General features: G+C 38.8%; 1 protein-coding gene across 2 annotated transcripts in view; it reads left to right on the top strand.

Annotated features, from left to right (window-relative positions):
• CDH12 (cadherin 12) overlaps positions 1–18,398 on the top strand; it is a 248,093-nt gene that overhangs the window by 207,855 nt on the left and 21,840 nt on the right. For both annotated transcript variants that reach the window (XM_055325524.1, XM_055325523.1), the window contains 2 exons: positions 2,199–2,452; positions 15,047–15,183. In XM_055325524.1, the coding sequence (XP_055181499.1) occupies positions 2,199–2,452; positions 15,047–15,183 (391 nt within the window). The remainder of the gene's footprint in view (positions 1–2,198; positions 2,453–15,046; positions 15,184–18,398) is intronic.

Below are 18,398 nucleotides of genomic sequence, written 5' to 3'. Positions count from 1 at the left end.
AATTCTTTGATCACTGCACAATACAAGTTTCCAGTCTCAAAATAATCTGTATGCACAAAGAGTCTCATCTCACTCCCTGACCACCAAATATTTGCCTGCTATGAAATGTCAGAAATTCTTAAAAGGCATAGACTATGCCTGATAATATTCTGACATGAGGAAAAAGACAAAGTGTGGAAAAGTTTTCAGAATTCTCCTTCTGTCTCTGGACCTGAAATGGACTTTGAAGTGGGAATCAGTTGGTCAGGTGGGTGTGGCATGTTGGTCAAGGAGGTGAATGAATTGTAGGTCTTGTCTATAAAGAGTCTCCTAATCATGCAAATAAGCAGGAGCATGCTAATGCTAGGGGAAACCAAGGAGGGAATAAGGAAGCAATTGGTATCAGCTCCTATCCTCTAAGACAGAAGTTAACTTTGGGCCACAAAAAGGAGTAAATATAAGCCAGGGCAGCTCAATTAGCTTTCTAGGCAAAAGGACCCAAGGTGATAGAATCAAAATAGTCTTACATGAGAAGATGGGGGTCAAAAAAAAAAAAAAAAAAAAGAAAGAAAGAAAGAAAAGAGAGGAGGAGAGGAGAAAAGGGGATGATGATGATGATAGAGGGTCACTAAGATGGAAAATTATATTGCTTAGCATTCATTGAGTATTTAGAGTTTACCAAAACTCTTGATGTTATTTATATTTTTGTTCACATAAGCAATAGCTATAATATCAAGCATGTCATGTCATGCATGTCATTCTTTACTGTTGTTGGCTTAAAGATAAATTGAAATTCCTAACAGGAAAGTGATGGAAATGGAAGAAATCAACATATTGATGTAATAGGTCAATAGGTGAGAGGCAAGTAACTAAAAATATGGAAAGTAAAAAAACATTGAGCCCAAAGCAGATAAAAAAGCACGAATAAAAATTGGATGAATTAGATAAAATAAGGGAATAATTACAGGGATAATACATATGGATTTCCCCAAATGAAAATTATTATGGACAAAACCTAAACGCCACGTATAGGAGGTATTACTGTTTGCTCTAATAAGCTCTGTGGAATAGTGAGAGGATCTCACAGTGTTTTTTTTTTTCTTTTTTTTTTTTTAATTTCCTTTTTTCATCCTCAGAGAAAATGCATAAAACAATACTCTTGTCCTTAAGAGAGAAATATGCCTCCTTTATTTCCCCCAGGTGTGCTTCGGCAAAAAACCAGATGTGTTGACAAAGCAATTAGCAAGTCATTGGAGTCACACCAGAGGGAATTAATTTAGAAAACAGAAACTTTTAAAGGTCCCTGAAAATCTCTCTGTTAATGTTAATTGTGTGTTGTGTTTGTTTTTCATAGGTGATTAGAAGTCAGGCCATTGACCTTATAGTTTATATAAAACACCACAGCAGCACCATATTTCCAGAATATAGTATTTTCAGTTATTGAGACCATGAAACTACTAGTCAGCATAAAAGTGAAAAGAAGTAGTGGTAAAATAATAGAGAATCGGTGACTTCATGGATGAATGACTTCCAAATACTATGTTTCACAATTTCCTTTAATTTGATCCCATATGTTCAAGGTAAAACATTGGTAAAATATCCTGGAGATGAGTTGCAATGCTTACTAGTTATATACACATTGCTGAAAACGCCAAAGACGGAAACACTTTGTATAATTACTACTGTGTGTGTGTTTTAAAGCTTGACATGGTTCTTTTTTATTGAAAAGACTCAAACACTCAAAAATGTCTAATAAAAAATGATATTATTGTCAAAATAAGAAGAAGGACCAGGAAAAAAAAAATTTTGTTTTACCCAACTTGTAACTGGAACGTAGACCGTTGTTAACTCCAATTTCAATTTCGTGGTTTTAATCACAGCTTGACTCCACTAGATGTCAGTATCGTATAAGACTAGAAAATGCTGCCCTTAAAATCTCTTTGGCAGCTTTAACTGCTCAGATAAAATGAGTAAGCCCTACGTAAGCCCGTGTGTGCGCCTACCTGCCATTTTAATGCACGCAACTGATTATCCTGACAGGTTACCTAGACTATTCTATGAATGGGTCCCTCTGAGAAGGTTTCTTTACCTGCTAATTAAAAATTTTGACACCCCTACAAAATTGATACAAACTTGCCAATGCTCTGAAACCCTGTGCCCCATCTTCGCCACCTTCTGTGTAAGTGCACCTCTTCATTTTCGATTTGTCCTCATTCCAGCCATTAGATTTTGAAACCAAGAAGGCATATACTTTTAAAGTGGAAGCCTCCAACCTTCACCTTGACCACAGATTTCACTCAGCTGGACCTTTTAAAGACACAGCCACAGTGAAGATCAGTGTGCTGGACGTGGAAGAGCCACCAGTTTTCAGCAAGCCACTCTACACCATGGAGGTTTATGAAGACACTCCAGTTGGGACCATCATCGGTGCTGTCACTGCACAAGACCTAGATGTGGGCAGCAGTGCTGTGAGGTGAGCAAAGGAAACGTTTTATGTTCTGTGAGTCAGAGAAAGCAAAAAAACAAAACAAAACAAAAAACGCTCTATCCAAACCTGGATGAACTGATTCAGTTTGGTGATGGGAGACTTGTAAGTGTGATAATACTGGATGAAAAGCTAGGGGATTTAAACAAAAACATCTGCTGTCAGTCCCTGCGACCGGCTTTAGTAGCGCTGTGATGTTGGACGTGTCGCTCAAGCGAAACAATCTTAACTTTTTAATCCGTGATTAAATCTATGTTTAATCTGCGATTTCCCATGATTAATGATATTACGCTACTTTCACAGGGCCTCAAATAGAGTAGACATGTAATACATTTTTCAATCCCTCCGAAACCTCTCTCACTAAAAGTTAGTGTTTGATAAAGATGGTTTTGCCATTTGGAACTTGCAGCTCATTGTTTTCACTGGCAGTTGTGTCCACTGATAAAAGCAGGTAGTGCCAGTCCTAGGGTAAGACGGATTATGGAATTGCTCAAAGCCCAGACTTTACAAAGAGCTCCTATTGATATAAGGATATAAGGGTGTAAGGGTACTGTGTAGGGAGGCCACACAGCTGTCAACAGAGTTAAGAAAATAATCTCTGTCTCTCTTCCCACCCCAAACCCATACATTCCATTTGTACCACTACTGAAATAGGGTGGGATTTCCCCTTTCTCCCACTTATACATTGATCTTGCAATGTATTTGTTTTAAAATATTTATTTATTTATTTATTTATTTATTTATTTATTTGGAAGAGCGAGAGAGAAAGGGAATGGTAGGAGGAGCCTAGGGAGAAAGACAAGCAGACTCCATGCTGAGTGTGGAGCCCAACATGAGGCTTGATCTCAGAACCCTGAGGTCACCATCTCAGCCAGAATCAACAGTCAGAAACTTAACCAACTGAGCCATCCAGGTGCCCTAGATCCTGCCACATATTTTGAGACTTGCTATTGATTCAACTATGCTTCTTCTGTATGGTTAAATTCCGTGCTAGCTGTCCACATCCAGCATATATATAGGTACGAGGCTGAAAAGAGAGACAGAGAGAGAGAGAGATTGATTGAAACGGGAGAGACAGAGAGAAATATGTGATTTGTTCTGAATCTTCCACCACAGTGTGGTTGAACCTTCATAAACAAAACCAGACCAAAGAAAAGTAGGCTTTTAATGCAAAAAGATTATTACATAGGGAAAATATATAGACACATATCTCATAAGATTTTATGTCATAGGGCAATAATAACAATTTTAAAAGGCTGAATAATTTAAATAATAAATCATTCAGTGGTTACCTCAACATATTCATAGCATATAGGAAAAATCCTAGGGCAGGGCAGGAGAGCATGCAAGGTCTGCTCTTTGTATTCACCTGAATCCATCTCCCAAAGTCCATCTGGGTAATCCCTTCTTGAAACATCTCGGTGGTCAAGAGAGAACTCAAAAAAAGCACATGTGTCTTGGGAAAGAGAAGCAAAAAGGCAATTAATGAGTGTCCCTGCAGGTCAGGTCGAAGGCTGGCTAATTAACTCATTGGATTCAAGTTGTTGGTCTCTATGTCCACATTACAACATGATATCCTTTCGGTTTAATTCCAGAAAACTATATTTATTACCAATCTTTGTAGGGGCATTCTCAAGAAATCAGCTCCATTGGTAGTTATTATATATTAACCCGTTATCATTCATCAATCCTATACTTGAGGCCCTGGGTGTGCTGCTGATAATCGTGAAAGTGGAAAATGCCTGGTGAGTAGATTTACAGGTAATTTCAAGAGTATAAACAGTTACAGAAGAAATATGGAGGACTGTAAAGAAAGTAATAAGAAGGTAAATAAATATGGATTGAAACTCTCTATAGTTCAATAAATGAGAATTTTGGAACACAGTGAAATACGATACCTAGAGAACATGCTAAGTTGTTTAATTTACTGTGCATTCAACTTTGAAGACCGAGAGAAGCATGATAAAGTCAAAATATTAATAAAATGTGATTTTAATGCAATACATAAAAAAAAAATAATTCAGGGAGTTTATTAGTAAAACTACCACCTGGTGAAGGTAAGGTGAGGGTTACAGACTTCCAGATATAACATCATGTCTAGAGTGAAGACCCTCATGTGAGGAATAAAGGAAGCCTGCGTCTTAGAGATACTCTTGAACTACAGGACTGATTTTTGGGGGTGGTGAGGGAGGTGGTATTACTGTCACAGCAGCTCGTGTCTAACAAGAGCTTCTTTATGTGGAATAAAGTAACATCCCCAGTCTTACTTCTAATGGATAGCAGCCTGACTCACCAAAGCTGTAGACACAGATGGATCTAATTGATCCCCGGGAGGGGTTGTCAAAAGACAGAGCTGCTTTTGAATCAGCATGAAAGCTGTCTTACTTCCATGTCCTTGGAGTAAACAATAAGCTTGAATCATGTCAGTTGAGGAAACATGGGGTATGAATTACCTTTCTTTTTTTTTTTTTTGGTTTGAAAACATGTTTGTTCACTTAAGAATGATAGTAAAACTATGTCGTGAAAAATAAGCATCAAAAAGTGAAATTACTCGACATGTTCAGGTACGCTCTCTGCTTGGTTTTCTTTTGCTTAACTGTCTTTTCACAGGGCTGCTGTGCGAGGTAGTAATATAGGGCTCTGTTCTGCCATCCCAGTGGGTATTTTATTAATATTATTATTTTATCATCACTGAGCCACAGCAAATAAGCAGAGCGCAATGGCATTCAGCAAAGACTGAAGCAAGTTGGAAGAAAGATCATTACGAGTGATGACTCCTCATGCAGTTGACCTTTGAACGGTGTGGGAGTCAGGGGCGCTGGCCCTCTGCAGTGGAAAATCCCCATAAAATGTGGCCCTCCCCCGAATCTTACTACTAAGAGCCTACTGTTGACCAGAAGCCTAATGGATAATGAAAACAGCCGTTGGACACGTATTTTGTATGGTAGATGTACTATCTGCTGTAGTCTTACAAGCAGGTAAGCCAGAGAAATAGAAATGTTATGAGGAGAATCCCAAGGAAGGTAAAATAAATTTATAATACTGTACTGTATCGAAGAAGACCCACGTGTAAGTGGACCTGCATAGTTCCAAGCTGTGCTGTTCACACAGAGGATTTTTAGAGTGGTGAAAATACCCTGTATGATGTTACAATGAATTGAGATGTTGGGTGAGTTGGGTGAGTAGACAAATAAGCTATGGTACATCCAGGCAAGACAGTATTTAGCACCTCAAGGACAGTGACCTAGGGACGCCTGGGGGCTCAGGGGTTGCACATCTGCTTTTGGCTCAGGTCGTGATGCCGGGGTCCTGGGATCAAGTCCCACATCAGACTCCCCACAGGGAGCCTGCTTCTCCCTCTGCCTGTGTCTCTGCCTCTCTCTGTGTCTCTCATGACTAAATAAATACAGTCTTTAAAAAAAATGTAAATAAAAAGAAGTGACCTAGTAAGCCATGAGAAGATATGTATGTTATTTATGTAGGTTTATGTTACTGTGTATGTTATATAGGAGAAAGATGCCAATCTGGAGTGTTTACAAGCTGTAGGACTCCAACTATATGACATTCTGGAGAAGTTGAACTAGGGAGCCAGTAAATAGATCGGTGGCTTCCAGAGTTTGGCAGGGGTGAGGGTGGGGGAAAGATGAAAGAGCACAGAGGATTTTAAGTGTTGTCTTTCTTTAATATTGTCAACTACAGGGTGGATCCTGTTGTGAGGAAGAGATTCTGATGGGTGAGTGACTTGAGAAGATCATGTCTGACCCTTGTATATATAGTCAATTATCTCATTGGGAGGAGCTTCTTCTGAGTTTCTGGCTAATGGTACCCACAGAGATCAAGGAGAGACTGCAGATAGGCAAATCCAGTCATTGATAAACATATACGGTTCAGATACGGCATTAAAAGGTATTTGGCTCAGAACTGGCATTAGGCAATCTGGAAATGAGATTCACTGAACTCAACTTTTCTCTTTACCTTTGTTCACACAATTCTATTCCCTCCATTCCCTCTATAGTTTCTCACCTTCTATTTCATCGCCTTCATCCTAGACTTGTGCCATCTTAGGTGGCGAAGCCATAGGTATACTTGTCACCTATTCTAACTCACTTCTTCCTCCAAATATTGTTTTTCTTATCTTTTATATTCACTAAAGACATCAGCCATATTGAAACTCTATCTTTTTTTGCTTATTTGAATGAATACGTATTCACTTTTTGACCACCGTCCCCAAAATGCAGAAAATGAAAAGATCCTTGAGAGTTGGGGATATTTCCTTGTTCTTTCACATTCTACATGCAGAGTTAAATTTTATTTTAGTGTTCTCTTGATATATTTTTCCTACTTTATAATGAAATATAGAATGTATATGTATCTGTGCATTTGTATTTTTTCAAATTGACCATAAGCAGATCTGTTCTATGAATATAATAGGTTTTGGGTACCTGTGTGGCTCAGTTTGTTAAGTGACTGACTCTTGATTTCAGCTCAGGTCATGATCTTAGGGTCCTGGGATTGAGCTCCAGTCAGGTTCTGTACTCAGTGGGGAGTCTGCGCAAGCATTCCCTCCCTCCCTCTCCTTCTTCCCCTCTCCCCCCTATTTCTCTCTCTCTGAAATGTAAATTTGTAAATGTAAATTTGTTCTTTTTGTTTTTAAAGGTTTGAAGACCTGAGTATTTAGGGCTTAATCTATGCTATCTTAGTACAATACAGTCAAGAGTATACTTTCTCTCTCACTCTCTTTTTTTTTTTTTAGTAAATGGTTTCTCAGTTCCATAACATATATAAATGGAAATAATGGAAGCTAACTGTCATCAGTACATTTGCAAGTAGACGTCATACAAAACTCAACTTTGGACAAATAATTCTCTTGAGGATCCTAAACATATCACAGTAATAGTAAAAAAAAAAAAGTCAAATAGGACCCACTCCCCAGGTATAAATGCATTAGGCTGCTACTGTAATGTCTAAACTCCATACTTCCCTTTTACTTGATCCCTAAGTTTCTCTGAAATAATCCATGCTATCAGGTTCCATCTGCTTTTCCTTCCCATGTCTACCATTTGTACACAGTATCTCTATTTTTTTTTTCATTTAATATGTTTTGTATGGTTCATGCCATTATTTCCCCTGCATCCTTCAAATGATCTAAATGTTGACTGTATATCTTTTAGTGGTGCTTAGTCCTAGGTATTGTTAATAGTTGATTGACTTCACTTAGAATTAATAAAGTAATTAGTGAAAGATAGTTTCTGATAAAGAGACTACCACAATATTTCTTTTTCTTAAGGTGATCTTTAAAAATGCTTCCTGTGGAAGCATTGAGAGTAGAGTTCAGGTTCTCATTTTGTGTAGCTCTAATCACTCTTTCGTATTCTAGTTTTTATTATTTAACAGAGAGCAAACTAATTTTATATTATGGCCTGTTTTCTTAGAAAATACTGAAGATTCAGATAGCAATGGGGAGAAAACATTTTATCCATAAGGTCATATAAAATATTCATTAAGATAAAACAGTTAATCCTTTTTGAGTACTGCTTACCTTACTTATCTCTTTCCTTTCGCATTCGTAATGTGAATTTTCATATATACATTTGCAAAAGACACATCTGATAAAGGACTTTTCTCCCAAACATACAAGAATTCTTTAAAGTCAGGATGAAGGAGATGAAATAGAGGGTGAGAAACTCTTTTAATTGAAGGTAATGGAATTACGTGAACAAAGGTAAAGAGAAAAATTGAGTTTTGGTGACTTTCCCTTTAGATTTCTTAATGCTAGTTTTAAGTTGTGCAACTTATCAGTGACTTGATTTGTATGTCTGTAATCTCCCCTTGATCTGCTTGGGTAGCCATTAGTCAGAAACTCCTCAGAAGGTCCCCTCAGTGAGACAGTTGAGTATATATTATCTTCGGACATGCTCTTATCCAATTATCCATCCATCAGAATCTTCCATTTACAATGGGATCTGTTCTGTAGCTGACAATATTAAAGAAACACGGCACCTTTCTTAGCAGTACCTGCTTATTTTGATTGCAATGGAAATGAAGGAAGGATTTCCTCTAAATTTACACCAATGGAATGATTAAGAATAATTCATTTGAGATGTTGTTGGTCGATAACTTAACTTGCTATGAAGAATGAGAAGATCCTTTGTGAATAAACTCGTCTTGCTTTTTTCCTCAAAAGGCCGATCCATTGACAATCTGTAAAAAAAAAAAGAGCAACTGCAAAGGACATGTACCAAATGGACAAGTGTTTATTTGCTTTTGTGGCAATTAACTGTCAACATATAGGTGACGTCATAATAACTAATTTGTTCCTGGCTTTGAGCTGAGCACTTCAGTCAGATTTGTTTCAGCATCACAACTGACATCATTTTACAGAGGGAGAAACTGAAGTTCAGGAAGATCCAATTATGTCTTTAGTTAGACTGAGAATAGGATTTAACCATAAGCAACCAGATTCTAAAAGTCAAACTAATTGCTCTCCAAGTTCTTTTGTTTTTACGTACATTTTGTTTATGCATTACCAGATAATTGAATTTTTTTTAAGATTTTTTTTTTTTTTTTTTTTTTTTTATTCATGAGAGAGGCAGAGACACAGGCAGAGGGAGAAGCAGGCTCCATGCAGGGAGCCTGATGTGGGATTTGATCCTGGGACTCCAGGATCACACCCTGGGCCGAAGCAGGTGCTAAACCTCTGAGCCACCCAGAGATCCCCCAAGTTCTTTAGTGTAATTGAGATACTCACCCAAGTTTTTGAGTTGCTTTTTAATTTTACGATTGTTGAAAATATAATTAAATTTCAGAGTTTTCAGTAGCTTATTAAACAAAATTGATAGAAAGTCAAAACAAGTCAGTAAAAATGTACCATATTTAATTCCTTAAAATATGATAATTGTGGACCTTATTATATACTTGAAAGTATTCTGAACATTTTACATGTTTCCCTGATTTCAACCTTCCAACAACTTTAACTAAATCTGAAAACTGTTTAATTGAACTATAACATTTCTCAGGCTGGGAAAACAAAACCAAATTATACAGTTGTTTTATTAACATTTTTTGGGTATGTACTGAAATAAAATCTTATTATTTGAGATTCAGTAGCCTTTATTGTTCTGGACAACCACAAAGTTCTTATAAAGTTTAGAAATAACTGAGGGTTTATTGATAAAATTCAGTGGATCTGTGATATAGACTTACAGGTCTAATTTTTATTTGGAATGGATCTTGACATCAATGATGAGCCTTTATTTTTTATTCTTATTTTTTTGAGCTTTCATTTTTAAACAAATTTCATATCATTCTAGTTATTTGCTGAAGGAAATCTCAACAGCTAAGTGTCCACATAGATAGGATGATAAAGTATTTTGAAGGCTTCCTATTCTTACATGTTAAGTCCTCAAAATGACAAAACATCCAAGTTATATAAAGAATTATAAAATTTTATATATATATACATAAATTATATATAAAGAATTATATATTCTTTATAGCTGACTTTTTGAGTTTACCTTTTGCTGCTTCCAGTTCTTTGCTTTAACTGAAATGCAGAGGAGTACCCCATGTAAGTTACACACATTTTATAGCCCATTCGCTTCTATTATTTCTTTAATTGCTTTTGGAAAATAGCTGTTCCTCACCTTTATTTGAAATTTCATATTATTTTGATTTTTCAAAAAGATCAGTTACTTTAAATATATCATAGATATGAAACCCTCTCTTTAGAAAATATTATAAGACTATTCGATGACTTGGGGCACCTGGGTAGCACTGTCGGACACTGTTTTCAGCTCAGGTCATGATCTCAGAGTTGTGGGATTGAGCCCCATGTTGGGTTCCATGCTCAGCACAGAGTCTGCTTAAGACTTTCCCTCTGCCCCCCCACCCTACCCCAGCTTGCACACTCACCCTCTCTCTCTCTCTCTCTCTCAAATAAATGAATCAATCTTAAAAAAAAAGAAGAGTATTTGATGAGTTAGAAGGAAATTTTCGGAGTGTAAATGAGCCAAAGAGTAAACAAACTGCGAGGGAGATAGGAAGCTCAGTTATTAGAAAGAGAGGGAAATAGGGCCACCTGGGTAGCTCAGTGGTTGAGCGCCTGCCTTCAGCTCAGGTTGTGATCCTGGGGTCCTGGGATCGAGTCCCGCATCGGTCTCCCTGCGGGGAGCCTGCTTCTCCTTCTGCCTGTGCCTCTGCCTCTCTCTGTCTCTCATGAATCAATAAATACAAATCTTAAAATTTTTTTTTTTACAAAGAAAGGGAAATAAAAGCTGTTTTCTAATGTGATGCCTATATTTGGGTCTTAAATGGTAAATGACTCTAGTTAAAATGGTACCTTTCTTCAGAGACATTTGGCCACAGCTATTAGGGAGAGTGAATAAATCCAAGTGTGACCTCAAACAAAAGGCATTTGATTCAGTTCAAAGGAGTAGTTATGTTGCTCGTACCTGAAAAATACTTCAGAATTAACATGCTTGAATAATCAAAGATACAAAATAAATAATTCCGGGGGATCCCTGGGTGGCGCAGCGGTTTGGCGCCTGCCTTTGGCCCAGGGCGCGATCCTGGAGACCCGGGATCGAGTCCCACGTCGGGCTCCCGCTGCATGGAGCCTGCTTCTCCCTCTGCCTATGCCTATGTCTCTGCCTCTCTCTCTCTCTCCCTGTGTGACTATCATAAAAAAATAAATAATAATTCTGTGCTTGAAACGTGATCAGGCCATGATTAACAACAACAGGTGGAGGTTCTCATGAAATAATACAATTCATACATAAAGTACAAAATGCTAGGAACAGAACAACAAACTTGGTGAAGAATCCTTCCTACTCTATAGAAACTTTCTGTGTCATCAACAAAAGAAAATACAATTATTTTGCTATTCTAATTTGAGAGAGACTGTAAATGCCAATTAAAACCTATAAATAAGATAAAAGAAGTAAGAAGATAGAATTTTGTAACAAGGAAGCAAGAAAACTGCCTGCAGGGATTTGGCAGAAACACGAGCGAAGGCGTGATCACGTTATTTGCTTATTTAGTCGTGTGGTACTGTCCTAGGTTATAAGACATGAGAAAACTGAGACTACCTGTTTAATATTGAAGCTCTTAACTTCGGAACCCAAATTAGATCAATATTTGCCTAAACTTGACTTTCTTCCCACTACAGCAGGCTGCTTCGGAGTCTCTGAGAAGTAAACCAAAGTCTGGGTATAAAATTTTGGGGGAAGATAGAGTTGGCATCCAGGTATATAAAAGGATATAAAGTCAGAAGATCATATATGGCTATTTAAAAATGACTTTATAAATGAGAAAATTTGGGGGAGCCTGGGTGACTCAGTCAGTTGAGCATCTGGCTTCCGCTCAGGTCACGATCTCGGGTCATGGGCTGGAGCCACCTTTGCAGCTCTGAGCTCAGTGGAGTCTGCTCCTCCCTCTCCCTCTCTCTCTGCCCCACCCCTGCTCATGCTCTCTTTGTCTCTCTCTTGAAGAAAAAAATAGAATCATTTTTTCTAAAAACAGAAAATCTTAAGTAACCTGGAGGGAAATAAAAGTACAACTACTATAATTTTAATAAACTGTAGATTATGATGTATTTACCTTTCTCTAAAGATGTCTTTTAATCACATTATGACTGAATATGGAAATGGAAATTTTTTCCATTTTTTCCCAAATGGGAAATTGGAAGACAAAAGGGTTATGCCTTTTTTCAATCATTATAATTTTATAAAATGTTTAGTTTCACTTCAAATAAACAAGCGAAACTTTCTAAACTACCTAAGATATAACTTTTAATCTTACTAAGAGGAAAGTTAGAATGAAGAGGAGGATTAGGAAAAAAAAAAAAAAAAAAAAAAAAAACACCGAGAGGAACTAATAGGAAACCAGCAACTACTATTTAGAATTTCGAGAGAAATGTTGAGATTTCTAAGAAAAAAATGTAATTTTGATTCTTGATGAAGCAATTATAATCTACGTGTTGCTGTATGTGGCTTAGGTTCTCAATAAAATGTTTATGGAAATAAATTTAAATGAATTTACTTTCATTTAATTATCTTTCCCAAGACGACAAATTTAAAAAACAAAACAAAACGACAACAAAAAACAACCAGTGACTAAGAGAAGAGAGAGGGAAGAAATTTTGATTATTTCACATTAACAAAAGAAAATTTCCTACCTTGACCTGAATCATTACTCCCACGTCTTTATTGCTTAAGGAATGAGATGTAATACTTTTAGAGTAACTTGGTACCATCAAGTACTTTTTATAAAATGTGTTTGAGAATTTAGCTTTTCCATTAACTGTGAGAAAGTTATTAGGCAAATTAAAAGACACAATTTTAAGGAGAATGCTTACCTAATGAAGAGAAGAAAACTTTTTAAGGCATTTCCGAAAACTCATTTGCAGAAAAGTAATAAAATTGTACTCTGTCAAGTGGTCTGCACAGATTAGGTTAATGCTTTAATTTTTTTTTTATTTCTATTCAATTGTTAAAACAGGTTTCTTAGCAACGGTGGCTGCATACTCACATGAACTATACATGTTTCGTTAAATATAGATCATAAACACCTTTTTAAAAAATTTAAATCTCACCTACTTGCCGAGGAAGGGTAAGATGATTCAAATTCTGTATTTCAGAGTTTTGCCCATTTACACTGGTGAGTGAGGCAAATTAGACCGTCCATATTTTGCTGTTGTGATTAATCAAAATTAAAATATCACCGTACGCTTAGATTGGCTGGGGACTGTGGCAAACCTGAAGCAAACGCGTGAGCTACGCTCTGGGAGGGTCCACCTCTGGAAGATGATCTAGACATTTTAGCACAGGGGTCATGTCTTCTCTGAAAACATCTAGGAAATATAGGAGCAGTTCCATTTTCAGTTGCATTGATGGTCATTTCTTAATTGCTATCTTGGGCAAAACATCACAGTTTAAAGTCGTGCTGGGGGCCCCTGGGTGGCTCAGTGGTTGAGTGTCTGCCTTCAGCTCAGGGCGTGACCCTGAGGTCCTGGGCTCAAGTCCCGCATCGGGCTCCCTACAGGGACGCAGCCTCTCCCTCTGCCTGTGTCGCTGCCTCTCTCTGTGTGTCTCTCAGGAATAAACAAATAAAATCTTAAAAAAAAAAAAAATTCTCATAATGATCACATCCAGAGAAGGGAGTTGCCAAAGCATCAGGAGGTGATAGAGCTCAAGACTAGATGCCAGATAATAGTGAGTGAGGGACAAACAAAAACATTGTTGCGTGAAATAGGGCCCAGCTGTTTGTGGTGTGGGTTTTAGGGGTTTGTGTGGGAGCTTTGCAGTCCAGGTATCTTAACGTGGCTCTTTTGAAGCACGTGGATTGAGCGACTTCACAGTGAACAACAGACCCCTTTGTCTGGCCTGGGGATTTAGAGAGGTCGCTGTCCTCATGTCGCCTGCTTGTGTTGACCTCACTGTGATTCCCAGGCTAGAGTAACTGTGCAAAATGTATAGCTCATTGAGCCTTTTGGGAAACAGAGTCCTTTCACATGAAATGTTCTACTTAAAACTAGTAAGACTGAATGATGATAATTATATGGGAAACATCAACGACCTAGTTCAAGTATCAGCTCTATAACTTTCCAACTATGTGAACTGAGGCAGATTCCTGAACATTTCTACGCTTCTGTTTTCTCACAGGTAAAATGGGGAGATGAAAAATACATATTTTTAGGGCTTTGGTGGGGCTTTAATAAGGTAATCCATGTAAGCATGTAGAACAGTGTCCGGTACATGCTAAGATTTCAAAATGTTTATTACTATGATGGAAAATGTGTGTTGGAAAAAGATTTTTTTTCCACTCTATCTACTACATAAAGATTTATACAAATTCAATTTTTTAAAATTAATTTTCTTGGGTTATTTTAGTTTAGTCCAGCCGCTTCGCATAAAGAAGGTAACATCTATTACTATCAAAAGGGTTCCCTAATAAAGAGGATAAAGAGACAATATTAGCCCACTTCACTATTTTGTTGTTGTTATTTAGAAAGTTGTCCGATACACAGAGTAATAAAACAACCGTGGCTCTTTTCTATGCGTTTGAGGGAAATACTTCGGTACAATTGCCACATTGTCGATTGCAAAATTGCCCTTTAGTTTTCATAATATGATTTTTATTTTTTTCCCTCTCTATGGAAAGAAACATTCGACCTGTGTTCTGGCCTGAGTCCTTGGTGACTGTCTCCAGATGTCCCCCCCCCCCGCCCAACCGCCCTTTCCACAGCCACCACCAAGGAATCTTTTACTGCTTGGAAAAGTTTTAATATTCAGGAGGTTAAGGAAACCCATGGTCAGCTTTAGAATTTTAGTCTCTGCTGAGCTTTCAAGGTGTCAAGACCCTAAAATAATATGAACAGCAGGAGTACTAAATCTTTCATTATTTCCAGTTTCCCCTTGAGCATACTGACTTTGCAATAAAGAAGCTGTCCTTTACACGCTTCCTTATTGCCAGGTGGGTAAGAGCTACACGGGGAGGAATAAGGAGCTGTGTCAGGTTAGCCTGACTGCCATTATGATTCACGTGTAATCACTGCACATTTGCATCTCCTCTGTTCACACACAGGTACTTCATAGATTGGAAGAGTGATGGGGACAGCTACTTTACAATAGACGGCACTGAAGGAACCATCGCCACTAGCGAACTACTAGACAGAGAAAGCACCGCGCAGTATAATTTCTCCATAATTGCGAGTAAAGTTAGTAAGTATGGTGTGGACGGGATCAATGGCACACTGCGGCTCCTTGCATTGAACACTCGTGAACGAGTCCCTGCTGAGGGGTCTTTCAGTTTTGGCCTGACAGCTGAGTGGTCTCCTGGGGGAACTCAGAAACCTGCTCCTTCTCCTCGCAGCCGCAGTCCAGGGGAACGGTGACAGCTGCCAGGGAGCCCTGTGTGCAGGCCCGCGTGACGGCCAGCAGGGCAGGTCTCCGGGTGACCTCAGCCCTGGCCTCGCGGTCCCCCCAAGGATGCACCGAGTTCCAACTCCTCTTGCACGCCCACGGCCCTGAGTGTGTGACACTGGGAGCTTCAGAGGCCGGCGGGAGGGACTGATGCTTACACAAAACTGCTCATTCTGAAATATTTCCTGAAACTGAGAGTATTTTAAAGATCGGCCCTCTTCCTTCCCTCTCCTTTTCTTCGGGTGTAATTTGAATGTTTTGCTCTTTATCTTTTTTTTAATTTTTTTTTTAATTTTTTTCATGAATGCCACTGCAGAGTATACAGGAGCTTTAAGCGCTGCTCTGTAAGGAGCCGCTCAGAATCGGTAGGATTGTTAGAACTGATCCCTTGCGTTGATTTCTGCTTGGTCCAGAAGAGAATCCTCTAGACGGAGAGTGACGTAGGTCTTATATGTTCGGAGGGACAATCGGGGATACTATCAGTTTCCTAAGGTGACAGATTCGGGGGAGAATGGCGACATTTGGTCATCAGCCTGGTTCTTTGCACAACGAAGTGCATCTCCCCGTCCATCTGCTGACGGTCTCTTGCGAAATCCCTTCTGAGTGTTTTTCCTTTTGTTTCCTTCTCATTTTATTTTGTTCATCTGGTACAAACACTCTGGCAGCTAATTTCAGGTTTCCACGTAGGGAAGAGCTAACTGTGAGTGTATCTGTTGAAGGGTTTTGTTCAGTCTCAACCGAGTGGGATGTAAATATGAAACAGTTTTGTTTGTCTTCAACAATTGCTTCCAAACATGAATAGTCGAACACCTGATCCCAGGTCTTAATGATCTCTTCAGCTGATTTCATTGCTTTTTGGTTATCCTAAGGGTAGGACAACATAAAAGAACTTGCAGCTTCCACGTTGTTTATTGGAACCCTGACCTCTCATGTGAGTAAAGTGACCGCCCTGCGGCTTCCATACTAGAGAGGTGACACACTGATGGTTGTGGTCACGTTGGCCATCCCAGTTCAGCTCGGCCTTCCTGGCACACCTGCCATGTGTGCGCGGAACTGTCTTGGAACCCCTAGGCCAGGCCATTTGCTGGCTTAATACCACCATGTGGCCTCCACCAGTGCCACATGAAATGGAACGTACACCCAGAGCAATCGTGCCCACATGCTTGACTCACGACGTCGTGAGAAAGACTAAAGTAGTCATTAGTCCAAGCAATTTTGAGGTCATTTGTTGTGTTACACAGCAATAGATGACTGCAGAACTCGATGGCACTGTAAGCTGGAACTGTGACCCCTCGCTTGTGGGGGTACAGATTCTCCAGCCTGTTAGGATGGAAGAGACAAGAGGGAAATGCAAATACGTCAGTCTCTCTTAATCTGCCCCCATGTACTACCCCATTCCTTGCCATTGCTTGTAAGGCTAAAGTGGACTGGCAGTAAAGGCAGTTGCCCAAACATTGTCTTCTCAAGTGATCTTTGAGTTATTTGATGTGGGGGGCTCTGGGTATCCCACCTGCATGGGAACTGGATACGGGTACCAAAACGGCAGACCTTCCAACTTCTTAACCCCAGGATCCCCTCAAATAGAGGACAGTCTTCCTGGGTGAGTGTGTAGCAGGATTTCTCAATTTTAGCTCCTGTCGTGCCCCTTGACCCTGAGGAAATCCACACGTCCTTGTCCCACTGAACAGGTACTTCACAGGTTGCTCTTCTCCTCAGTGGTTTCTCTGTCTTGCCATAACCTTCCAAATCTGCCCTCTGTGCTCACTTAGGCTCTGAGAGAAGATCATCCAGTCAGCTGCCTAAGCAGATACGTGGCCTGCTTAGGCAGGAGAACAGAATGCCAGTCTCCCCTTCTTGGAGGACATCTGTTTTCTTTATGGCATTTTCCTGGTCTACTTTCACACTTGGCATCTTTCCCCCCTTCTGCACCGCTTCTTATTACAATTATATTTGTTGCTCTTTATTCCTTTCATGTCAACTTTCAATTATTTCACTCATCCTGAATGTTGGGGAATAGCCTAGCCACCATATTGTAATTAGAAAATAAACTTTGGTTTTCTAAGATCTTTGGCAAGTGTGGTGAAAATAAATTAAGTTATAGAATATAAGACCTCCTTGAACCATTCACTCTAATGATCTGTACATAGCAAATGACAACTACGCAGAGGGTAGTCTCTTCAAATAACATATTTGTCACAGACATATGATCGTAATAAAAGAAATTATTAAAAAACTATCTAATCTTACCTAAGCCTATTCATGCATGCACAAAAAAAAGTGCATATTTTTTTGAAATAGGAATAGGAGGCTTCCATATCTTAACTCAAGATGAAAGCCTGCAGACATCCATTAGTTACCTGTAGCTCTGGAAGATCTCCTTCTCCCCAATGGTTATGTAGACCACACGAACCAGCATCACGGTGTGAGGGTACTTGCAGTAGCTACTCTGATCCCTCTAATAAGAGACTTGCACTTCAACCACTTAGAAAATGGAAGGAGGGTATGCACTTTTGCAGTGGAAGCAAGTGTCACTGATCCTAAATTTTAGACTTTTCATGTTTAGAAAAATCTATTTTTTAAGCTATCAATATGATTAGGACACATGCTGGCTCTAGTGTTTATGTAAATGCGAACTAGGAAACCCTGGCCTGTGGATTCTCATTAGTTATGTTGACTCTCACTGGGAAATGTGCAGAACTGGGGTTAGACACATAATTCACATGTGTATATATTCATATATACATATATATACACACCCATATATATATATATACACATACCATAAATAAAAAATCCATATAGATATAAAACGTTATATATATCCATATATATAAAATCTTATACAATGTAAGAGTGATGTCAAGTTAGCATTTCTAAAATAGGTACCCGCGTTCTGTTCCAGTGCCTATGAAAAGACCATTGTGTAGATTTTAGGGCCCCGAGGATGTCTGCTGAGGTAAATGCTACTTATCCACGTGAAAAATAAATAGGCTGAACACATGCCACATGGTAAT

This window comes from Nyctereutes procyonoides, unplaced genomic scaffold (genome assembly GCF_905146905.1).
Source record: "Nyctereutes procyonoides isolate TBG_1078 unplaced genomic scaffold, NYPRO_anot_genome, whole genome shotgun sequence".
NCBI classification, from domain to species: Eukaryota; Metazoa; Chordata; class Mammalia; order Carnivora; family Canidae; genus Nyctereutes; species Nyctereutes procyonoides.
Note: the sequence above shows the minus strand (reverse complement) of the source record. Positions and strands in the feature narration are given on the sequence as shown.